General features: G+C 37.8%; 1 protein-coding gene across 2 annotated transcripts in view; it reads right to left on the bottom strand.

The window, feature by feature from the left end:
- Window positions 1-4071: 4071 nt before the first annotated feature.
- Window positions 4072-24520, bottom strand: part of VPS41 (VPS41 subunit of HOPS complex) — a 241866-nt gene continuing 221417 nt past the window's right edge. For both annotated transcript variants that reach the window (XM_081932591.1, XM_081932590.1), the window contains 4 exons: window positions 23117-23216; window positions 13786-13830; window positions 9443-9522; window positions 4072-5553 (listed from right to left, as the gene is read on the bottom strand). In XM_081932591.1, coding sequence (XP_081788717.1) covers window positions 5473-5553; window positions 9443-9522; window positions 13786-13830; window positions 23117-23216 — 306 coding nt within the window. In that variant the 3' untranslated portion in view covers window positions 4072-5472. The remainder of the gene's footprint in view (window positions 5554-9442; window positions 9523-13785; window positions 13831-23116; window positions 23217-24520) is intronic.

The following is a 24520-nucleotide window of genomic DNA, read 5'->3' as shown; positions in this document are numbered from 1 at the left end:
ATTTATGGCCTTGATTGTATTTCTACCATTTAATTTAGATTTCAAAATTTTCCTAACTCTGTTGGTGTACTCTCTCCTGATAATAGTTTTTACTTCTCCATGTTTGATGTTATCCAACTGCAGAATGCCTAAGTATTTGTAGGCTTCATTTTCGTTGCATTTAATTAGTTGGCCATTGGGCATTTCAATTTCCTCACACGCAGTGATTTTGCCCCTTTTTATGGATACAGTGGCACATTTTTCCATGCCAAACTGCATTGAAATATCGGTGCTGAATACTCAGACTGTGTCAGTGATTGGATTTCTATTTCTGACTTACCATAGAGTTTCAAATCTTCCATATATAATAAATGCGAAATTTTTTCAGCTTCTTTGGCTGTTTGGTAGCCTAATTTCATTTTTTAAAGATTACTGATAGTGGGATCGTCATGATGATGAAGAGAAGAGATGAAAGTGAATCACCCTGGAAAATTCCTCACTTGATATTAAACATTCCGTAGTTCTCATTCCCTACTGCCAACTCAGTTCTCCATTGTTTCATCGCCTTTTCAGTGAAGGATGTAATATTTTTGCTAATGCCAGTTGTTTCTAAGCATTTTATGATCCAACTATGTGGCAATGAGTCGAATGCCTTTTTATAATCAATCCAGACCATATTCATGTTCGTTTTTCTTTTCTTACAATTTTCTAATATCATTTTATCAATCAGGAGCTGATCTTTTGTGCCCCTGCTCCTTCTTTTATTGCCTTTTTGCTCTACTGGCAAGATGTTGTTTGTTTCCAAATAATTCATAATATTATCTGCAATATTGCCTGTGAGTAATTTGAAGGTTGTTGGCAAGCATGTTATTGGTCTGTAGTTTTTAGGTATTGTTCCTTTAGTTGCATCTTTCTGAATCAAGTGTGTTTTTCCAGTTGTCAACCATTTATCAATTTGACCATTTTGTAAAATTTCATTCAGTTGCCTGGCCAATATTGCATGTAAACTGGTCAGATATTTGAGCCAGAAACCATGTAATTGGTCATTTCCAGGTGATGTCCAATTCTTTACTTTTTGTACTCGACTTTTGACCATCTCAGTTGTTATTTCTAATACTTGCATTTGTTTGTTACCAATGCTTTTCTCAAAGTCATGTATCCACTTTGCTTCCTTATTGTAGACCGTTGCATTTTCCTACAATCCTTTCCAGAATTCAGCTGTGCCCTGCTTTTCTGGTTTTTCACTTTTGGTGTCACCATACACATTAAGATTTTGATAAAAACGCTGTTGGTCTGATCAAAATTGTTGATTTTGTTTGTATTGGATGATTCGTGCCCCATATCTCTCAATTTTTCTAGCTGTTGCTGTTATCTGCTGTTTTACAATCTCTACAGCTTCATTGATGTTTCTTGTATCCAATCTATATCTTCTGATTAGCTGATCTATTATTTTGCTGTTTTTAAGCTGTTGCTCATGCATGTTCTTTAAGTTGCTAGCATCTGCCCTTAATTTTTTGACTTTTTATTCTAATTGGATTTTCCACTTTGGCTTTGATGCTTTTTCCATTGTGTGTTTAGATGCTTTGATTTTAATGCCTAGTTCATTAGTGACTATTACAGCTGCACTGTACATTAACTGATTCGTTTCCAAGATGGATCCCGATTCAATTGTTGAAAGCACTGCATTAACCATTTTCATGATAGGACCCAAAATTTTCTTAGGGACAGTTTTTAATGTTGGTAAATGTTGCCTTTCCTCACTAGCCAGAAAATGCTCCATGATCTTGTCCTTCAGTTCTTTTTGTTTTTGAGTTGGTTCATCAGTTGGTTCAACTGATTTAGTTGTTGTTGTTGTTGTTGTTGTTGTTATTTGGTTAATCTTTGGTGAGATTCACAACCTTTGGGGCTGGTTGGTAGCCTAACAGCCCGAGTCCTAACCAAGGACCTAGGAACTGTTAAGGTAACGTCGGAGGATATAAGTTGTTTCAAGTAGGATGGTTTTTTGTAGAGTCAGAATGTTCAAGTCCGGTAAATTTAGAATTTTCAAATAGCGAGGTAGCCCTTTAGGTATTGCTCCAAGGGCTCCAATTACAATTGGGACAACACATGATTTCTTTTTCCACAGTCGCTCAACTTCAATTTGCAAGTCCTGGTATTTTGTGATTTTTTTCTTGCTGTTCATCTTCAATTTGTGTATCACCAGGTATTGCAATGTCAATGAACCATACTATTGCAAATCCATCAAACTGTAGAAGAAGAAAAACGAACTTTGAATGATTATGTGAACCAAAGTACAGAAAAATTGCTGCAGGCTGTGAAAATGGAGAACAGCATAAAAACAACAGAAACAAAGGAAAAATATAAGGAAAAACAGCTGGATGACAGATCAAATAGTTGGAAAACCAAAGCTTTGCATGGACAACACCTGAAAAACATTGAAGGAAAATGTGACGACAACTTGACATGGACATGGCTTAAGATGGGAACTATCAAGAAAGATACGGAAGGTTTAATACTGGCTGCTCAAGAACAAGCATTACAAACTAATGCCATGAAAGCCAAGATACAAAAATCTACGTTGATACCTAGGACCCTGGCACCAAACCGTATCAACCATTAGCACCAGTCATTGGTATTTGTAATTCATTTTTGAATGTTCAGTTGGCTGAATTTCATGTTTAATAAATAAAGGATATAATAATAGATAATTATTATCCATTCAGCAAGGAAAAATGGAAAAAACAGAAGGAATAGAACTGGGAAATGGAAATATAGTGAAAGCATTTGCAAAGGATGATGGTTACAAGTACCTAGGCATATATGCAGCTCAGTGGTTGGTTTCCATTTTTTTTACTACTGGTTCACTTGTGCGTGTGCGCTCATGCATGCAATGCTTCTGCACATGTGCAAAAGCATCCGGGCAGGTGGGCAGAGCCTCCTGCTGCCACCACTACCAGTTCACCCAGTCTGGGCCAAACTGGGACTCACCCACCTCTGATACAGTTTAGGATCTCTTACCTTAAAGCATCTCCCTGCTTGCTGAACTTGGTCTTTTCCCACATATATCCTTTCAATAACTCCAACATATTTTGTATATGTAAAAAATAATTATGAGCTTATATGCTCTATTGCAGGGGTGCATTTGGTTAATGGCTGCATCAGGGTTGTGGTTGAACTTGAGGGGCTGGGGTGGGCATGGCCAGCACATCCAAGTGACAAGTGTTCCCAGGCGACGGAGGGAGTTGGTTCCTGCGTCAAATTTCGATTCCACGGTGGCTTTACTTTTCCGAGGGCAGGAAGAAAGCCTTCAACTGAGTGAGGAGGCACCCGCATCCAGAGCTCACCATGCCAGTGGAGAAATGAGGGACCTAATTGTCCAGGAGAGCCTGCCAATGTTGAGCAGGGAGGATGAGAAGTGTGGCGAGGTTTTGTGCCAGCAGGCCACACAGGGACTAGTCAGGTAGGGCTGGCTGGCTGAGGAGTGATATCATGGCTGCTCAGGTGGCTCCCACCACCGCCAGCAGCTTGGGTGCCCCAGCTGGGTCCAAGCCAAGAAAGTGGAGCACAGTAGTGGGATGGCCCTCAATGATAGCTCCATTTCCAAATGCCTCATTTGCACGCAGACACCCCATTTACATCCAAGCGAAGGTGCATTAAACTCTGCTGGGCTGGATGCAGGTGTGAGAGGCCTAGACCTGTGATGCTTCCTTGCTCAGTTGAAGGCTTCATTCCTGAACTCAAACGGCAAGGCCAGCACACGTGAGCGAGCAGCGCACCTGGGCCCCAGACGTGTTGGTTTCTGTACACGGTCTTAGATTTGACCCATGGGGCCGCCCTGGAGCCAACAAGAGACCTCCCAGTTGCCTTGGCCCCATCCTATAGGCGTACGCATAGTAGGCAGAGAGAAAATAGGGGCTGGCATCCTGGGTGAAAGGGAGGCAGTTAATCCCTGCTCTACTGCCTTTTTACTATATTGAGTGAATTGTAAAAAATGTCACTCCCAAATTTTCTTGGCTCAGGGCTTTTTTCTTTATCAATTCAATAGTAAGTTCTAAGCACTTGTCTACAAATTATACCCTTTAGAAGTCCATTTAAAGCATGTCTTTATTGAAAATTTAAAACACAAATACATGGGTATCATTTAACAATGTGTTATCCATTTCCACTATAACTTTGTCTAATCTCTTGTTAATTTTTGAATGTTCTGTACATTGGATCAGCTGCACTTTGTTTATTTGTTCCACAAATTACTAATCTATTTGGATAGTTCAAGTTAAAAGTCAGCAAAAGTATATTCTTGAGAGTTGCTTAGCATCATTTTCATTTTTAAAAAACCACAAAGGTAACTTTTATGGCTAACTAATAGAACTTTTGATCAGCCTCCTCCTGCTGAGTCTTTCTAGAAGTTAAATTATAAATTCCATCATCCCATATTTTCAATGGCCAATGATACTAGGATCAGTTGTTCTCTGAATCAGTTCTGTAAATTCCTAAAGAATTCCAAATGTATGTAATAGCACAATGAATTTGCCTAACCCTTTAAGCATAATACATAATTCTGAAGATTACCATATTTTTTGGAGTATAAGATGTATCTCCCCCCCCCAACAAAAAAATCTGGGTGCATCTTATACACTGAATACAGCATTTTTGGCCTCCCAAAACCTTTCACAAAAATGGACATGCAGAGGGTTTGGGAGGCCTGTAAAGTGTTCCTGGGGGCTGGGGAGGGCAAAAACGAGCAAACAATGGGCCTCCCAGCCTCCAGGAGCACTTTGCAGGTCTCTCGATCTCTCTGCATACCCCATTTTTCACAAAAAATGAGGCATGCAGAGGGTTTGGGAGGTCTGCAGAGTGCAAAACCTTTTTATTTTATTTTACCTCTTCAAAATCTTGGTGTGTCTTATACTCCAGTGAGTTTTATACTTCAAAAAAATACAGTAAATTATTTCAAGTGAAAAAGGGGAAAATATTGGCTTTTTAATTAAGCTTTTTAGAGGCACCTGCTTGCATCTAGTAGCATTTGAATGTTTAAATATTTAAGCATATTTAAATATTCTTAACACTGACTGTCTTGCTACTGACAAAAACTGTTTGGAATTCTCAGAAGAAAAAAATAGATAAGATCTAAACAGCGACTAATGTTTGAACCTGTCCATAAATATAGATTCAAAATGCATTCTGCATAACATGATTTAGTTTGCAGTCATACTGTATCAACAGTAAATTTTCCTATAGACATTTATCTTATGTTATATAATATAGGTTTGGCCAAACAGGTGACCAATTTGAACTGCAGCAAGGATGGGTCAGTAACAATAGCCTGCATATGGTCATAGGACTTCAAATTTATATAGGAAATATCAGTGAGATGTAAGATTAAAGCTCTTTTTATCATATAGTTAATATATATGTGTGTGTGTGCGTGTATGTTCTTTTGCCCCTCATGAAAGCAGTCACATACACATACAGATGTTTTTGATATGCCAGAGGTTATTTTTTCATCTCCAAGATGGCGCTGCCTGGGCCATGGTGTTTAGCACTGCAAATATTACAGAAGTGTAATGAAGATTCCTGTAAATAAAAAAAAAATGATTGATTTTATATTACTGCATATTTGGCAGCAAATAAAAGCAAAAGTGACAAGATTATGATTTAAAAATAAATAAATAAGAGATTATAGTTTTTTTGTTTTATTTAATAAAGAGAGAAGTATAAAAGAGAAAATTTGGCCAGAGCATTACAACATTCATCCATAAGTAAAAGTTCATATACGCAATCTATTGCTCAAATCCATTAACTGTGCCTGTTCAAATCCAGTCACATAACATTGTGATGTTGTTTTGTCAGTTTCCAGCAACACACACACACACACACACACACACACACACTTGGGAGAATGGAATTCCTTAACAATCAAGTGATTTGCTTAACAATAGCAGTGCCTTGCTTTATGACTGTCATAAAAAAGATTTAAACGTAAGTCAGTGATCCACTTATAACTGCAATGACTTATGAATAAGATTCTAGGTTCAGTTGTGCTTGTTAAGTGAGGATTACCTGTATCTCACAATATTTTATTGTATTGCTTTATTATATATCATGTTCATATTCCTTGAATTACAGGCTTTGATATAATTAGAAACTGCATTTGATAGCAGTTTGCTTTAAGGGTGATGGATTGTACTGTTGCGTGAGAAGCACAAATTCAGATTTCCTTTGCGTGCATGGGGTTAGTCAAATGCTTTTTTCAAGATTAATCAATATTTATGAAATGTGCTCAGTATGAAATGTGACACCTTATTCTGTGAGCTGCACTGATTCTCTGTTTGCTTCTAGGTGCGATTCACTGTGCCAGTTATTACCAACAAAATCTACAGGGCATAGGATCTGGTTGCTGTTTGTCTCCCATAGCATCTGTCTGACTGATTCAATGTTGGGATTGGTGTGCTCTGGATACCTTCAATTAAACAATTATCTATCAGAAGCCCAACACCTTCTCTATAGTAGCTCATGCCATCTAGAATCAGATTCCTCTAAAATCTGGATGGCCCCCACCTTGTTGGTATTTCAGAGAGCCTTGAAAATTTGATTTTATATCCAGGCCTTTGGCAAGGGTGATTGAAGCTCCCTTCCACAGAATATGTTTGTTTGTTTGATTGGATTTATATGCCGCCCTTCTCCCAAAGGACTCAGGGCAGTGTACAACATTAAAAAACACATATTACAAAAGTTAAAAGGAAATTAGATACATACCCCCAAAAACAAACCCAATTAATAGGACAATAACATTTTAAAAATTAGATAAAATTAACAGGCCAGGCCAGCTTGCTGGAAAAGCCAACTTTTTAGAGTGCGTCGGAAGGACGGAGGTCAGGGATTATGCAAAGCTCCAGGGACAGCTCATTCCAGAGGGAATAGAGTTGTGGTTTGGATGTTGCCTGGTTTGTGCCATGTTTTGTTCTTTGTTTTTATCATTGTATTATTTATGTCCTGTGTGTTTTTATCTGCAGACTATCCAGAGTGGTTGAAAGTCAAGGTACAAAATTAAACGAATAAATGCCTACCAAACATATACAATCATATACAAGTGAGTTTATTTATTCCAGTAATAGAATAGTTGTAATCTTAAAAGCTCTCTACATGGGGCTCCCCTTGAGATGCACCCGAAGACTACAGCTAGTTCAGAATGCGGCCGCGCAGGTTATCATGGGAGGGACAAGATACTCCCATATAACACCATTCCTGCGCGAGCTGCACTGGCTGCCTGTGGTTTTTCGGGTGCGTTTCAAGGTGTTGGTTACTATCTTCAAAGCGCTCCATGGCATGGGACCTAGTTACCTGCGGGACCGCATCTCACCTCACACATCTCTACGACCTATCCGCTCTCACAGAGAGGGACTCCTCCAGGTGCCATCCGCCAAGCAGTGCCAGCGGGTGACGCCTAGGAGTAGAGCCTTCTCTGTGATGGGCCCGACCCTCTGGAATGACCTCCCCCCCGACATTAGAACTACTAACAACCTCCACTCCTTCCGACAGAAGCTCAAGACCCACCTGTTCCAATTAGCTGGCTTAGCCGATTTATAACTCCATCTTCCACCTCCTGGCAAACATTTTATTGGGAATTTTTAAAGGGAATTTTAATTTTATTTGTATTTTAACTAAATATTGTACAGTATATTTTCTACCTCCTCCGTCTACGTCTATGTCTATGTATTTGTATATGGTTTTAATAATGACTGTACACCGCCCCGAGTCCTGCTTAGGAAAGGGTGCGGTCTAGAAATAAAAGATGATTATTATTATTATTATTATTATTATTATTATTATTATTATTATTATTATTATTATTAAAACATGCAACTTGAATTTCCACATTGCAAAACACATGAAAATATTCCATATTTATTTTTGAGAAGATGTTTAAATATAGGGAGAAACAGAATCTAAATCTACTTCAGTTCTTAGAAATTGATAATAGATCATTTGATTTTTAAGTGCCCATCGTATTAAATGGGATATAAAAATAACTTTTTGTTAAAGTCTAAGTGAAAGTCCCCCTTGTTATCTTGAGTTACAATTACATTCATAGAATAATACAACTGTTGAAAAAGACAGTGTATTGGACAGATGCAAGTGGGAAAAGAAAGATTATTTTGCATCACTTTAGTACTGTAACTTGCAACTCATGCAGAGATTCAGGTAAGAATATATTATCATCCTCAAATTTGTCCTTTTGCCTTTGACTAGGACAGGGTCCTAAATACTCAAAGAGCCATTTGGACCAGTTTCCCACAGAAAAGAAAACACTGAGAGCCAGAAAACCTGGGTGGACTCAACGTCACTCCCACCCAGCTACATGATAAATCCTCCAGCTATGCCTATCCAGTTTTTATGGCTCCTGGTGTTTTCTGCGGGAAATGTCTCAATGCCCCCCCTCCCTCTCCCTCTCCCTCTCTCACACACACACTCATTTCTACTTTCCTCTTTCTCTCCCCCCTCTCTTTCCTTCTTTCTCTCCCCCTTCTCTCTGATTGTTTCCCTCTTTCATTTTCTCTTTCTCTCTCTCTCTCGCACATGAGCGGGGATACCTTCTGCAAGTGAGTGGCCAGGCTTGGCCAAAGCACAGCAAAGTCATACAGAATGGGCAGGTTGACCAGCTGATGGGCGGTGTGGGCACTCTGGCTTTCTCTGAACCTTATCCCTGGTGTGTGTGTGCGAGTTTCGGCAGGGCCAGCCCCCTTTTCCTGCTGCCCTGAGCTTCTTTAGTCCTCCAGCAGTGCTACTGGTGGTGTTCATTGAAAAGCTTCCTCCAGGTAGCTTTAAATCTTGCACGGGGGACTTTTTCCACCCAGAGGATGCTTTTCAACCAACACCGGTGGCGGCACCGCTCAGCTGGAGGAGTAAAGAAGCTCAGGGCAGTGGGAAAAGGAGGATAGCTCTGCCGAACCTTGCACGGCCACCTCATAGATCAGGCTCAGAGAAAGCCAGAGTGCCTTCGCCAAAGACGCTCGCCCATCAGCTGGTCAATCCGCCCGCTTCCCATGCCTTCTCTGTGCTTTTGCCAAGACCAGCTGGTTACTTGAGGTATCACTGCTCGTGTGCACCCTCCTGGCCCCACAACAGCCAGCCAGGGGGTTGCATGAGAAGGAGAAGGGTCATCTTCGGGGAAGCCACCATTGTGGCTTGTGCTCGCTCCTCAGCTGCAGGCCTGTCCCCATTTCCGTTGTACCCTACTTCCAGATCCCATTCCCACCCTACCAACCCTCATGTTAGTGAGGTTGACGTCAGCCACAGCTGGGTTGGGCCAGTGTCTCGGGGTGGAGAGCAGGTCACACGACTGGGTCAGCAGGGAGCAGCAGGAGAGGGCTCAAACAGCCACATGTGACTCCGTAGCCGCCAGTTGCCGACACCTAGACTAGGACAATGTTCAGAACACAAAGAGATTAAATTGGTCACTTACTATGTTAGGTTCAGGAAAACATTCTTTGTGGAACATATGCCTGCAGTGAAATACTATTACATTGTAAGATTTAGATGCATCTGGCAAAGGGAAAGAGAAAAATATATTAAATACATTAATGTAAATAACAAAAATCAGCAAAATATTGTACTATGATAAAATATTACACTTTATTAATGAGGAGATATTTATGAACACTTTCAAATCTCTTTCACCAAATAGATAAACTGTTTTGTTTCTGCGTATTTATGGAGAGAGCTTTTGGGGAGAAAAAAAAAATCTCTCTCTACCTCCCAGCAATTTGCCTCCTTGCAGCAAACAGCCTGGACATGTTCAGAACAGCCTGATTTAGGGAGAACGAGCCAGATGTCGCGACGACTCAATGTGCGGTCTCGATAGTCCGAGACCGCCGTTGATTCTTTTACTGCTGTAACGGTCCATATGGACCTAAGCTGTCCCGGAGAGACAGTGAAAAGGAGACAAATCCTTGCTGGTCACAGGGACATCGCAAAGTCCCTGTTTGACCCAAGGGAAGCGCTCCAAAGTGGCAGTAAATAGACAGTCCCCAGGCTGACAAAGTTGGAGACGGCTCCAAAGGAAAGGCAGTTAAAGTGAAAGTGAGTCTATTTGGTGAGATTTTTTTTTCTTTTGAGAATGATCGCCCAAAGAAACCTTTTTTTTAAATAGGATAAATTAGTCCTTTAAGCTAAGATTAAAGCAGCAAAATTTATCTCTATTGGACTGCCTTAGAAAGTTTTTTTTCCTTTTTTTTAATGTAACAACATTTTGTGGATTGAAGTGATTGTAACGCTTCCCGTTTCTCCTCTTAAGTGAATGAATTGATTTTTTCTTCTATTCCCTGTTACTTTATTTTTTGGCTGAAGTAAAACCTCTTTTTTATTTTAACAATTCTTCCTTCTACTGTTTATTAAATTTTATTAAAGATACTTAGAGACTTTTGCTTTTTTTTTTTAAGCCTGAAACGAATAAGAGAAAGTTGAATCTGCCACTCGGGAGCCAGAACTTGGTTTTTCTTTTCTTTTGAAACAATGTATCCTCTGTTCTACTTTCCTTGATTTTACTGAAGTTGGAGGGTTTGTAGCTTGTTTGTGGACTGATAACATTTCAAGGACACGGACTGTCCCTTTACAGGTGTCTGTGAGAAATATTTTGGATAAGGGAAGGAAAAGAAAAGATAGAACCTTCCATCTCTGAAAAAATTAGAAGAAACTTGTGCATACGTGATTTCAAAATAAAAGTATTTTTATACATCAAAGAGATATTGAAGGTGAGGGTGGCAGTGGAGTTTAGATTTTTTTTCTTTTTTCAGAAATATGTATCTATATACAGGTGAGGAAGCCTTAAGTCTCCAAGATGTTTTGGATGGACTTCAAAATTTATTGGAAGGATCCGAGAGATTTGATAAGAGGTTTGATAAATTATTGTTTTGCATAGCAAAAGATGAAGGGGTTGGAGCTCCAAAAACTAAAGAAGAGAATGAAGATATAGAAGATATAGAAGATAAAGGCAAGACAACAGATGAATCTACTAATGAAGCACCCATGAGTGAAAGTGAAAAGATATTGAAAAGTGAATTTGACTATCTGGAGCTCTATCTCTCTTGTCAAGATATGGATTTGATGATGGAATTAAGAAGAGAAACAGCTTTAGAAAGACGTCTGATAATCAAAGACATGTTAATTTTAATACCAGCTGAAGGGGAACGAGACTATATGAGAAATCTTCTGAACAAAAAAGTGCAGAGAGAAGTTTTCAAGAACTCTATAAAGAAGCTAATAAGAGAATTGACGCAACAACTGGCTAAAGAGATAAGAGTGTTTTATTACTGGAAAGACACAGGTTGACAATGAATGCTGATAATTAAAAACTTAGTTAATCTTTGGTGATTAATAAGTAGGACTTTGTAGATGCTTATATAATGTTTTTGTTTTCAAAATGTTTATTCGTTAACAGATAATCCATTATGATAATAACAGTGAAATGATAATTTTAATTAGTGAAAACAATTTGGATATAAACCATAAATTGGGACCTGGGAAAAAGATTTATTAATTTTACCAATATTTTTTTGTTTGGATTTTGTTATAAAAATGTAATCTTTTCTGGGTATTTATAAACTCTACTAATAAATTTTTGTTTAGATTTATTATAAAGATGTTAGATAACTACAATAACAATAACAAAATGTTACTGGTTAAAGAGATAAGATTGTTTTGTTACTGGAAACACAGGTTGTCAAGGAGTGTTGATAATTAAAAACAGTTAATCTGTGGTGATTAATAAGTACGGTTTTGTAGATGATTATAGAATGCCTTTGTTTTTAAAATATTTATTCGTTAACAAATAACCCATTGTGATAATAATGAAATAATAACTTTAATTAGTAAAAACAATTTGGATATAAACTTGGGACCTGGGAAAAAGATTTATCAATTTTACTAATACTTTTTTTGTTTTGGATTTTGTTATAAAGATGTAATCTCTCCTGGGTACTTATAAATTCTATTAATAAATTTATGTTTAGATTTATTATAAAGATGTTAGATAACTACAATAACAATAACGAAATGTTAATGGATAATGTTTAATGATTTTATATGTGTTGGCATTGGTGAAAGCAATTGGGTATAAGCATGAGGTTTACAGAAACAGCTAATGAATGCCAGTATGTGGTTGTGTCTTTAAATATAAATGATTCTAGATAAAAGCATGTTTAAACAATTATAGTTAAATGAGAATGATGGTACATTGATGGTAAAATACATAACGACTTTTGATTTAAAATGTACAATCCAATATGAATGAAGTATAAAGAATGATTGTGGTAGCAATGCACGAAATTTATTTGTAACCAATTGACATGCTTTCTGGAAGATGTAATGAAGAATGGTTTTTTTGGGGTGTGTGTGTGTTTTTTGTTTAATTAAAACAATAAAAAATTTTCAAAAAAAAAAAGAACAGCCTGATTTAGCACGAGCATCTGATTGGCAGTTGGATCGGCCTCCCGGAATACCACCGATTAGCTGTTTCAATATGTGGGAATCCCTGCCACCCATTCCCACAGCCACCTATCACCGCCTCCACAAACCCCATTTTCGGCCTTCACATGTTCTATTTCCAGCCTCCGTGTGAGCCATTTTTGGTTCGTTCCAGGCGGCAGGGATTGCCATCACCTGGAACAGGCCGAAAGCAGGATGCATGGAGGCCCAAAATGCAAATGTGGAGGCCAAAAATGGGATGTGCAGAAGGTAAAAATGGGGCATGCGGAGGCCAAAAATGGGGTGTGTGGAGGTGGCGATAGGTGGTGGCAACAATAGGCGGTGGTGGTAGCAATCCCTGCAGCCTGGAACAGCTGATCGGCGGTATTCTGCCAATCAGTTTCTAGTGCTAAATCAGGTGTTCTGAAGCTGACCAGGCTGTTTGCTGTTTGCTGCAAGAAGGCAAATTGCTGGGAGACAGAAGATGAAGGGTAGAGGCTGGCTAGTGGGTGGCAGCAGCATTCGCTGTATAAGACGCACAGACAATTTCACCCACTTTTTCTGTGGGGGGAAGTGCATCTTATAGACTGGAAAATACAGTATTTTTGTTCTTGAAAAGTCGTGTTTATCCATGGAAGCAGGTGGACATCTATGGTTCTAAGATGAACACACATTGTAAGAAATAATGTGTTACATCCAGTTTAGTAAAATATTCTACCTGAGATCTCTATCTATAAAATGGATTATTATGACTTCTTGAAATACAACAGTGAAATTTAAAATCAGCTATTATTTCTTTTCCTACTTAATTTCATATAGCTTCTCAATTTGATTACATAGTAATTAATTTGTTAATGAACTATGACACTGTCATATTGTAAATTGGATTTTTTATCATATAAAATAGCGTAGCCCTAATCTTTTTTTAAAGGAAGCAGAGGTAATTGGACTATTCCTTTAAATCTGGGAGGCAACATTTTGATAGTGGAGACTACAGTTATGAATTTTGGAGAACCATAGGGTACTTTTTTCATATTTGGAACTGAAGTGTACTGACTTCTCAATTCTGCATAATTGCTAAAAGGAGTCTAGTTGTAAGTCGAGAGCTACCTGTTTTATGTATCTCTTGAAGCAATACCAACCGTTTCAAGCAAATATCAAAAAGGGTTCCAATGGTATATGCAAATGGAAAAGAAAACACGGCTAGGACTACTGGTGGGGCACTAAAATAACATTTCTAACAATTAACATTGCAGCAATCAGATATTCTAAACAGATTCCAGCCAGTATTTATTCTCTACAGAACATGTATACTGAATGCAAAGTACAGCCATATAATTATACCTGTAGGCAGTATAGGAGAAAGGCATATTTCACAGATATTTTCCTCTATAAGAAAAAATAATGACATACAAAGGTTAATATAATACATTTGTTTTTGTTTTGAGCAGTAATTCTCAAAGTTGAGAAAAGTTTTAGTACAGGTACCGTGTTTCCCCGAAAATAAGACAGGGTCCTATTTTCTTTTTACCCCTGAAATATGGCCTTGGCCTTATTATCTCTCTCTCTGTGTGTGTGTGTGTGTGTGTGTGTGTGTGTGTGTTTGTTATTATTTTCTGACAGGTGGGGCGGTTGAGAAGCAAGATGCGTGTCTTACCTTTCCAGCTCTGTCGCGTTCCTCGCCATTGTGTCCAGGGAAACACATAATCAAAGTTTAATGAAACTTCTCGAATTCGCGTGAAGGTTTTTTTACAAGGTGTTTCCCTGGACACAATGGTGAGGAACGTGATGGAACTGCCAGTCTCCAGTAAGACATGTATCTTTTGATGGGGCACAATTTGGAGGGTCAGAAGGGGCAGGGGATGGGGCAGGCCAGGCCACAAGTCTTACCAGACATTGACAGCTCTGTTTCATCTCTCGGCCAGTCTGTGCAGGGAAACACCTTGCATCGTAAAGGAAAACCTCTCGTAAGTGCGAGCAATTAACTTCTCGAACTCATAAGTAGTTTTTCTTTATCGTGCAAGGTGTTTCTCTGCACAAACTGGCCAAGAGACACAAGGGAGCTGTCAGTGTCCTGTAAGATGTGCGTCTCTCGGCCCAACATCTCCCACCTCACCACAATGGCAACAGCATCCTGCTTCCCTTCCCCACCATCTCTTTAGTGAGAGGGGTGGCAGGTGGAGCAGGGGAGAAGTGAGGCACACGTTCTAGTGATATCGGATACTTGTAGTTCCATTGTGTCCTTGGTCATTTTGTCTAGGGAAGCACCTTGTAAAAAAAAACCTTGCAAATCAAACAAATTTCTCAAACTCGTGAGGTTTTTCTAAATAAGGTGCTTCCCTGGACAAAATGGCGAGGAACGCAACGGAGCTGCAAGTCTCCGGTACCGCTAGGACACGTGCCTCACTTCTGCCCCGTCCCACCTGCCACCCCTAAACTGCAACCCTAAGGAAGGTGGGTGGCTAAGGGATGGGCAGGAAACCCTGCCATGCCCAGCGAGGGGGCAAGAAAGATGGCAAGGGGAGCCATGTCTCGCTCCACCTGCATGTTATTTCTGGCATCTTTTACTGGTGCAGAGGGGGATGGCAGGTGGGGCGTGGAGCGAGACATGGCTCCCCTTGCCATCTTTCTCATCCACTCTTTTACACAGGAAGGAGTGGGGTATGAGGTGTGTTGCTGGCCTGCCACTATTTTTGCAGCGGGCCCTCTTACCAGTGGATATGGTAGGGGCATGTGGAGTGCGTGGGCATGTCCTATTTTCAGGGAAACATGGTAGTCCTTGACTTATAACCATTTGTTTAACGACCATTTGAAGTTACAACATCATTGAAAAAAGTAACTTATGGCCATTTTTTTACATGTAAAACAATTGCATCATCCCCATGGCCATGTGATCAAAATGTGGATGCTTGTCAACTGGCATGCATTTATGATGGTTGCAATGTTCCAGAGTCACGTGATTACCATTTATAACCTTCCCAGCCAGCTTCCAAAAAGCAAAGTGAATGGGGGCAGCCAGATTTGCTTAACCACTGAAATTATTGGGACAAAAGTCACTTAACAACTGTTTTGCTTAGCAGCAGCAATTTTAAGCTCAAATGTTGTTATAAATTAAGGACACAATTTTACAGTCTGGATTGGTACCGAAAAGCAGCGAGAGCAAAGGAGGGGAGTGGAAAGTGGCAGCGTGAATAATAGAAGTGATTGTAGAGGGAAAACCGATAGGATTTATACATACATACATACATACATACATACGTACGTACGTACGTACGTACATACATACATACATACACACACACACATACATAAATCTACAATAAGGATACATAAGTAATATTAATATTAGGAACTAGAAGAAAGTGGGAAAAAAAGAAAGGGGAATTATTGAAAGAAAACCATAGAGAAGCTGATTATTAGAACTGAGTATCTGTATAACTGATATAACAGAGAGATATTTATTTGCATAAGATAACAGTGTGATATATAATTCTGTGATATATAATAGTTAAGGATTAAAAATAGAATAATATATCAGATAGTCTAGATATTGAAACATGATATTAAGAATGGTTAATTTGTCACTGCATTAATTGGTTTGTCAAATTGTGCTTATATTCTGAGTTATACAGTAGACTGGATTGTTTCTTATCTGACAATGATTAATGCGCATGTCTCATAATACGTCACACATTCTTTACTTTCCTTCTGATCTCCCGTTCGCCTGCCAAAGAAGGTGGGCAACATAGCTCTTGCCAAAATGTAAGATTTAGATAGCAAAGTTTTGTATTTTTACTTTCTTTTATATTAAAGTGTTTTTATTAGAACATGCCCCGGGTTTATTTTCGCTTATTTCAAATGTATGCTACAAGGAATGCCAAGATCCAGCACCTCATTAATTTAGGGGGGAACTCCCCCTCCTTCACAAATGGTAACAGAGTTTGGTTTATCTGATTTATGGCTTTTTCGTTGTTAGTTACTTTCCAAAAGATAAGCGACTAGGCTTAATTAGACAAGATGATTTATATCGACTGAGGAACGATTAGATCATTCTTCTACAATGCTGAAAAAGAAAAAGAAACAGAAAGATGGGGCACATTCCGATGGTTCCCTCCCCTCTGATACAGAGGTAGAAAGCTTTTCACGCTGGCTTTCAAACGCCGATAACTTCAGCAACCGGACCGGGTGGAGAATCTGCCGTGGGAGAAATGTTCTTACACAGATCTCAAGAAAATAAAGCTGCTTTTGAAGGAGATGTGTTCCGACCGAGGTCAGTGATACTCCCTTCTGAATATGCATGCTCCCAAATATCTCCAAGAGATTTTGAAATGCTCGGGGCTAAACCAAAGTGTTCATTGCTGCTAGAGCAAATACCAAGCAGAAAGAGAAACATATGAATCTCCCCAGACTTCTGAGCAAGATATGGAAAGCTATCATAATCAAATAGAATTTTTTGAAAATGAGCTTTTACAAGCCAAAAGAGCTTATTCCATGCTCAAGTCAGAGAAGAGAGACTCTCATGTTTTTCAAATTTCTGAAAACGCCATATTGCCTTCTTCTCCAAAGCCTAAGACACGCCCCCTGGAGGATACTGTGTCAGGCAAATCAGAACAGAGAGATGTGCACACGTCACAATTGCCACATGATCTCCTTTGTTCTCCAAAATATGCCACGCAGGCAGAAATATTGCAGCCAAGAAGTGAAGCTGCACCGCCATCTCCTGGCAGAAATAATTTATTAAAAGGAACCGACAGGCATTTTAAAATTAACAAGCATTTTCAGGCAATGCAACAGATTCACAAATGTCTGTAGACTATTCAAGTATTCAGGCTGGTAGGCTACAAATGCTTTCCCTGACCCAATTTTCAGCACCTCCTGATGGTGCACGTGCCTGTCCAGATGGAACAAGGCAATACTTAATGCAGCAAAGGCAAATGTCTGCCCCTCAAGCAAGCCAAGTTAATTTTGCTGCATAAGCTCCAGTTCCAGCTGTAATACAACAGAGACCACAGGTCCGATTACAGAACCCCCTGGTACAACAACAACCTGCACAGCAAGTTGTTCAAATGCATATTCCTCAACATGCATTTTCTGTCACTCCTTTGACTGGTGAGTCCAAATTAAAACTGTCAGGACAGAATTATAAAGCCTGGGTCAGTGAGGTTGCACTCTTGCTTTGCAGAGAAGGTACCCATTGTATGGTGTTTAACCCTCCTGCCCAACCATGGACTCCTGCAATAAGAGACCTAGAGACTAGGGCTTGCACAACATTATTGATGTCCAAGAATTGCAGGTTACTTTCCCGCCTGATGCAACAGCCCAACAAATTTGGGCCATTTTGGAAGATTGCTACAGGCCCATTTCAATTGAATCTTCATGTTTGCTCATGTCTGAGTTCCATGGTTCGAAGTTGAAACCTGGTGAACAACTTGGTGGACATTTGACCAAACTGAAAGGAATGAGAAGTGAATTGCGAGAAAGAGGCCATGTTATTGATGATATCCAAATGATCAGCATTATCATTAACTCATTGAATTATGAATGGAAAGATGCCATTGCAAAGATTAACCACATGCCTATTGCTCAACACACTGTTAATAATGTATGCAGACTTTTAATTGAGGAAGAAGCTATCAAATTAGCCACACCACATTAGTAGCTATCGCTTCTAAACCCAAGAAGCAATAACTACAAATCACGAAGAGACGAGGAGGAACTTTATGAGGAAATTAAAAACAAAATGGAAGAATTGAAAGGAGATATCAAAAACAAGGATGACAAAATTGAAAAGATACAGAATACCATAACCATCAACGAACAGAAAATCCAGAACATCGAAACAAAAATAGAACATACAGATCAGAGGTTGGAAAGAATGGAGTTGAAATATTCACAAATTAATAAAGAATTAGAAGAAATGGAAAGAGCTTCATATTATCTAAGATTCCAAAACATAGTTGAAGAAAAAGAAGAAGACCTGAAAGGAAAAAATGACCGAAATTTCTGCTGAAGTTTTACAGAGAAAGGAACAAGAGATGAAAGGAGACATTGATGAGGTTTACCGTATACACACCAATTATGCCGGGAGACATAGACATAGAAAGAAGTGCATGTAAGATTTGCCCAAAAAACAACTAGAGACGAAGTGTACAAAAAAACCAGAAAAGGGACAATAACATATAAGGGAAAGAGTTGATTACTCTTAAACAGATACTACGGAGAATCCGGGAACAACGTAGACAGTACCAATTAAATAAAAACAGAATAATGTACAGATGGTTGGTACCGGAAGGGATATTGGTCTCTTGGCAAGGAAAAAGATATAAAATAGATAACATAGAAAAAGTGCAAGAATTCTACGAAAAATACTTCACAAGGGAAGAAGAACAAGGAAGTAAAGAGGACCTAGAAAGTAGAAGTCAAGAAGCAGAGGCAGCAGAAGATAAGGAAAGAAACAGGGAAGAAAAACAGAAGCAAGAAAGAGAGAGGGCAGAAAGGGAAGGCGCAAGAGGGAAAAATCAGATACAAGCCAGAAGTAATAAAAAATACCCCATCTAAAGATGGACCAGGAAATAACAATTATCTCGGTAAACTTGAATGGATTGAACACACCAAAGAAAAGAGCACAGATGTTTAATAAACTTAGGAAACTGAAGACAGACATAACCTGTATACAGGAAGTGCACATTAAAAGGGAACATATTAACTTACTGGAAAACAAAAAATTAGGAAAACTATATACAGCACTAGCAGATAAAAAAAAGAGGGATAGCAACCTATATAAAGGAAAAAATAAAGTCCAAAGCAGTCTACTCTGATGAAGAAGGCAGGATTCTAATGATTGAATTAGAGACAACAGAAAAACTGATCTTATTAATAGTGATATATGCATCAAATCAGAAACAAGAAGCATTCTAGAGGAAATTACACAACAAAATAAATGAATTAGAGTATGAAAATATTTGCTTAATTGGGGATTATAATGCAATAATGGGTAAAAAGATGGACTATGAAAGTAAAAAAAAAGACAAAAAATACATTACCTAAATCCTTTTTTGAGATGGCAATGGAATATAAACTACATGATATTTGGAGAGAAAGACACAAAACAAGAAAGCAGTATACCTTCTATTCGAACCCCCACCAATCTTGGTCGAGAATTTATATGGCCTGGATATCATCTGGACTATGTAATCAATTAGAGGAAATCGAAATTGAAACAAATGAGTGGGTGGATCAGAACCCAATAAAATTAAACTGGAATGGGGCTTCCCTTGAGATGCACTCGGAGACTACAGTTGGTCCAGAACGCGGCCGCGCGGGTGATTATGGGGAGTTCTAGATACTCCCCTGTAACACCTCTCCTGCGCGAGCTGCACTGGCTTCCTGTGGTCTACCGAGTGCGTTTCAAGGTTTTGATTATGATCTTTAAAGCGCTTCATGGCATAGGACCTAGTTACATGCAGGATCGCATCCTGCCCCACACATCCCTACGACCAATTCGCTCACACAGAGAGGGACTTCTCCGGGTGCCGTCCGCCAAACAGTGTCGGGGGGCGACATCCAGGAGCAGAGCCTTCTCTGTGATGGGCCCAGCCCTGTGGAATGACCTCCCCCGTGACATCAGGATTATTTCCGATCTCCGCTCCTTCCGTGTACAGTTGAAGACCCACCTCTTTCAATTATCCGGCCTGGCTCAACCATAATTTTTTCATATTCCTCCTGACTGTCTTTTTTAAATTTTAAATTTTTATTGTATATTGGGTTTTTATTAAACGGGGCATGTTAATGGTTTTAATTTGTCTAAATGTTTTAATCTATTACCTCCTCCGTGCATGTATGTTTTTGTATATATGTATGTTTATATATGTCTTAGTGTACGCCGCCCCGAGTCCTGCCCGGAAAGGGAGCGGCTAATAAATCCAAATTTATTATTATTATTATTATTATGGCCAAAAAGAAGAAAAAGATGGATGATGCACCCAAATATCGTAAAAGAAACAGAATACACTCAAATGTTAGAGAAAGAATTACAATTATTTTTTAGAATGAACAAAAAAGAAGACACCTCAATACAAAATCTCTGATATACCATTAAGGCATACATAAGAGGCCTCACGATCACCTATATAGTGAGAAAAATCAGAAAACAAAAAGAGCAACAAGAACGTATGCAAAAAGAACTTAGGGAAGCTGAAGCTAAATTACAGAAAGACTCAAAGAATAAAATTAAAAAAGAAAAAAGAGAGATGATAAAACATAAGATTAATTTAACAATCCAAAAAGAATTAGCGCAGAAAATTTAAGCGGCCAAACAAAATTACTTTGAACAAGCCAACAAACCTGGACGATGGCTGGCATGCAGATTGAAAAATGAAAGAGAAAAAAGGATGATATATCAACTAAAAGATGATGAGGGAAATATTCAACATAAATCAGAAGAAAAGAAGCAAATTATTAAAAAATATTTCACAAAATTATAAGCGCAAGATAGTACAGAGAAAACTAAGATAAAACAATATTTAAACCCAGAAAAGATAATTCCAATCTCAAAAGAACAAAGGGAGGCAATAAACAGGCCGATAACGACAGCTGAAGTAGAATTAGTCCTGAAAAACCAGAAGAAGAATAAAACCCTAGGGCCAGACAGAATCCCGGTGGAGTTATACAAATACAATAAAATAATATTGGAAGAACTAGGAGTGGAAATGTTTAACAAAGTTTTAGGAAAAGCCAAGATGCCTGAATCATGGATGGAAACAATAATATCACTAATCCCTAAAGAAGAAGTTAATTTATAAGAAATTCAAAATTACAGACCAATTTCACTATTGAATTCCGATTATAAATTATTTGCAGCAATTATGGCAGGAAGAATTAAACAAGTGCTAAATGAACGAATACATCCAGACCAAAACTTATTTTTATCTTACAGACACATTAAAAATAATACGAGAGTCATCCTAGGTATATTAGAATATTATAAGGTGCATCTAGAAAAGCAATTGATACTGGTTTTCCTTGATGCAAAAAAAGCATTTGACAACGTAATTGGAAATTTATAACAACGCAATTAGATAGGATGAAATTCAGAGAAAAATTTACAAAAAATGATAGAAAAACTATATAACACCCAGACAGCCAAAGTTCTGATGAACGGAGAACTAACAGAGAAGATTGAAATAAGACAGGGATGCCTCCTCTCTCCTTTGCTGTTTATATTAACTCTGGAAATATTGTTAAATGAAATTAGGAAGGACCAGAGAATAAAAGGTTTAAGACTTAAAAATGAAGAATATAAGACCCAATCCTATGCTGATGACTTAGTATTTGTTTTAGAAGATCCACTAGAATCCAGTCCGAAATTAATTCAAAAACTAGAAGAATATGGCAAAGTGGCAGGATTAAAAATTAATAAAAGCAAAACAAAAATATGACAAAAAAGCAAGAAGAGGAATTGGAATTAGTAACTAAAATGCAAATAACTAAGAAAGTGAAATACTTCGGGATCTGGGTGTCGGCGAATTGTTCTACAATTAAAGATGATAATTATAATAAACTAGTGACATAAATAAAGGTGGAAAAATTCAGCTATCACTAATGGGGTGTATAGCCACAGTTAAAATGAATATTTTACCAAGAATTTTATTTTTGTTGCAAGCCGCACCTATAAATCCTGGTAAAACTTTCTTCCAGGAATTAAACTAACTAACTGCTAAGTTCATATGGCTAGGACGAAAAGCGAGGATTAAACTAAAGTCAATGCAAGATAGCAAGGAGAGAGGAGGCTTAGCATTACCAGACTGTTAGTTATACACACAAGCTGTAACTATAATATGGGTGAAAGACTGGATAGAGTTAAAGAATAAAAGAATATTGACCTTAGAAGGCCACGATCTGCAAGTAGATTGGCATATGTTCCTATGGGATGATAAAAACAAAACACACAAATACTTTCAAAAACATCTAATTAGAAGCACACTAGTGCAAAACTGGCTGAAAATTAAAAAAAAAAACACTATGTGAAAATCCCAAATTGGCTATTCCTGACAGAAAGGATGACACACATTATAATTTGTAATGGAATATCTTTTTATGGTGTTTGTTGTGTCTTGTTTGTTTGTGTCTATTCAAAAAAGAAAAAAAGAAAAGAAAGGACAATGTATCCAAATTTTAAGATATGAATAAAGTGCTAAAATACAGAGACTTAATTAATGGACAGGGAAATTTAAAAACAATTGAAGAATTGGCAGAACAAAACATGAAAGTTGACTGGCTAACCTACTTGCAAATCAAAGTTAAACACAATAACGAAACTAAATTGTACGACATCCAAATGGAACCACACGGATTAGACAAAATAATTCAAAGCACAGAAAGAAAGATGATAGGGAGAATATACAAATTTCTTCTGAAGTATAAAATGGAAGAAGAAATTGTGAAGGAACAAATGGTAAAATGGGCACAGAATTTTGGCTACAATATTGAATTAAATAAATGGGAAAATTTTGGGGGGACAAAATGAGAGATAATCCCAAAAACTCTTCAACTGCCAAGATAAATTTTAACAGAAAAGGATATTTGTAGCTCAGGGATGAACTGTGAAGTCCTTGGGGCTCAGAGAGCTCAGAGATAGGCTTATATTTCAGTATTTTCAAGAATTTATGGAACTTACCATCCACAAGTACTCCACGCATTTGTGTTCGATGCATCTTTTTCAACAATGAAAGAGTGTCAGCCACAAGAATCTTCTTGCATCCTTCTCGAAGCAAAATCTAGAAAAGGCAAAAACACAACTATATAATAATTTGTCAACAGGTCTTCTAATTTTATTACTAAGTCTAAATATTATCACTAAAGAAAATGACTTCTGGAGCTTTAAAAAAGGAATAATTAAAATTAAGCATTATCAATGTTAAGTATGTTCCATAGTACTTAACAATATGTGTAAACCTACTAAAATTTCAGGATAAAACATTTTTCTATAATTTTCCTTAAAAAAGAAATGGATATCTGCAAATGACCTATTGCTTCTTATTTTCTGATACATTTAATGTCATTTTTGAGAACAGCATTTAATGTCATTTTGACAATAGCACCTACATTTTCTTAATAAAGAGCTGCATTATAATAAAATGAAATCTGTACCAGTAGCAATATAGCCGTTTAACAAATAGCTACCCAATCAATTTTAGGTAAATATTCCTAATTGGTTAATCAATTAAACTTTATTTAAATCTTTTACATATTGATATCTATTATTCCTACTTACTGCATTTTAAAATTCCCTTTTGCTAAAGCTTTGTCTTAGAAGAAATAACAGGTTAACTATTCCCAAATTATTATTTGAAGCCATGCATTAATGCAGTTTATCTGGTTAGAACCATGTATTCCAACTATTTGGCCCAGGTAATTAAAAAGAGAAATGAAAGCAAGTGTCTGGAAGTCTGGGAAATCTGTAGGGGTACCATTCTCATAACTGAACCTTACTGCCTTGAGACAATTTCACATCACATTTTGTTATAAAAAAACCATTCACCCTTACCATTTGTCTTCTAATTTTTACTGATTGTTCAAAGATTAAGAATTCTATCTACTAGTGCATAAGTTCTCAGACTTTATGCTGCTATGATCTTCTAAAATAATAAAGCAATTTGTAACCCCTCTATGAAACTAAATAATTCGGATTGGGTAAGAAAGATATAAACAATTTTTTAATAATTAAATTGTAATTTTTATATTATAGGACTCTCAAATGTTTTGGCTTTGCACAAATAAAAAGTGATCAAAGTTTTGACAATACTTAAACTTTGTCTATGAAAGACTCATCTTTAAAAGTTTTTTGACTACCGTATTTTTTGGAGTATAAGACACAATGCAGTATAAGACGCGCCAAGATTTTGAAGAGGCAAATAAAAAAAAAAGTTTTTGCACTCTGCAGACCTCCCCAAAACGGCTCATTTTTTGTGAAAATGGGCCCTTTTTGTAAAAAAAAAGGACATGCATAGCCTTTAGAAGGCTTGTAGAGTGCTTCTAGGGGCTGGGGGGAGGGAAACGAGCAAAAAATGGCCCATTTTTC

The sequence above is a fragment of the Natrix helvetica genome (genome assembly GCF_964273705.1).
Source record: "Natrix helvetica genome assembly, chromosome: Z".
NCBI classification, from domain to species: Eukaryota; Metazoa; Chordata; class Lepidosauria; order Squamata; family Natricidae; genus Natrix; species Natrix helvetica.
This window is presented reverse-complemented; position numbering and strand designations above follow the sequence as displayed.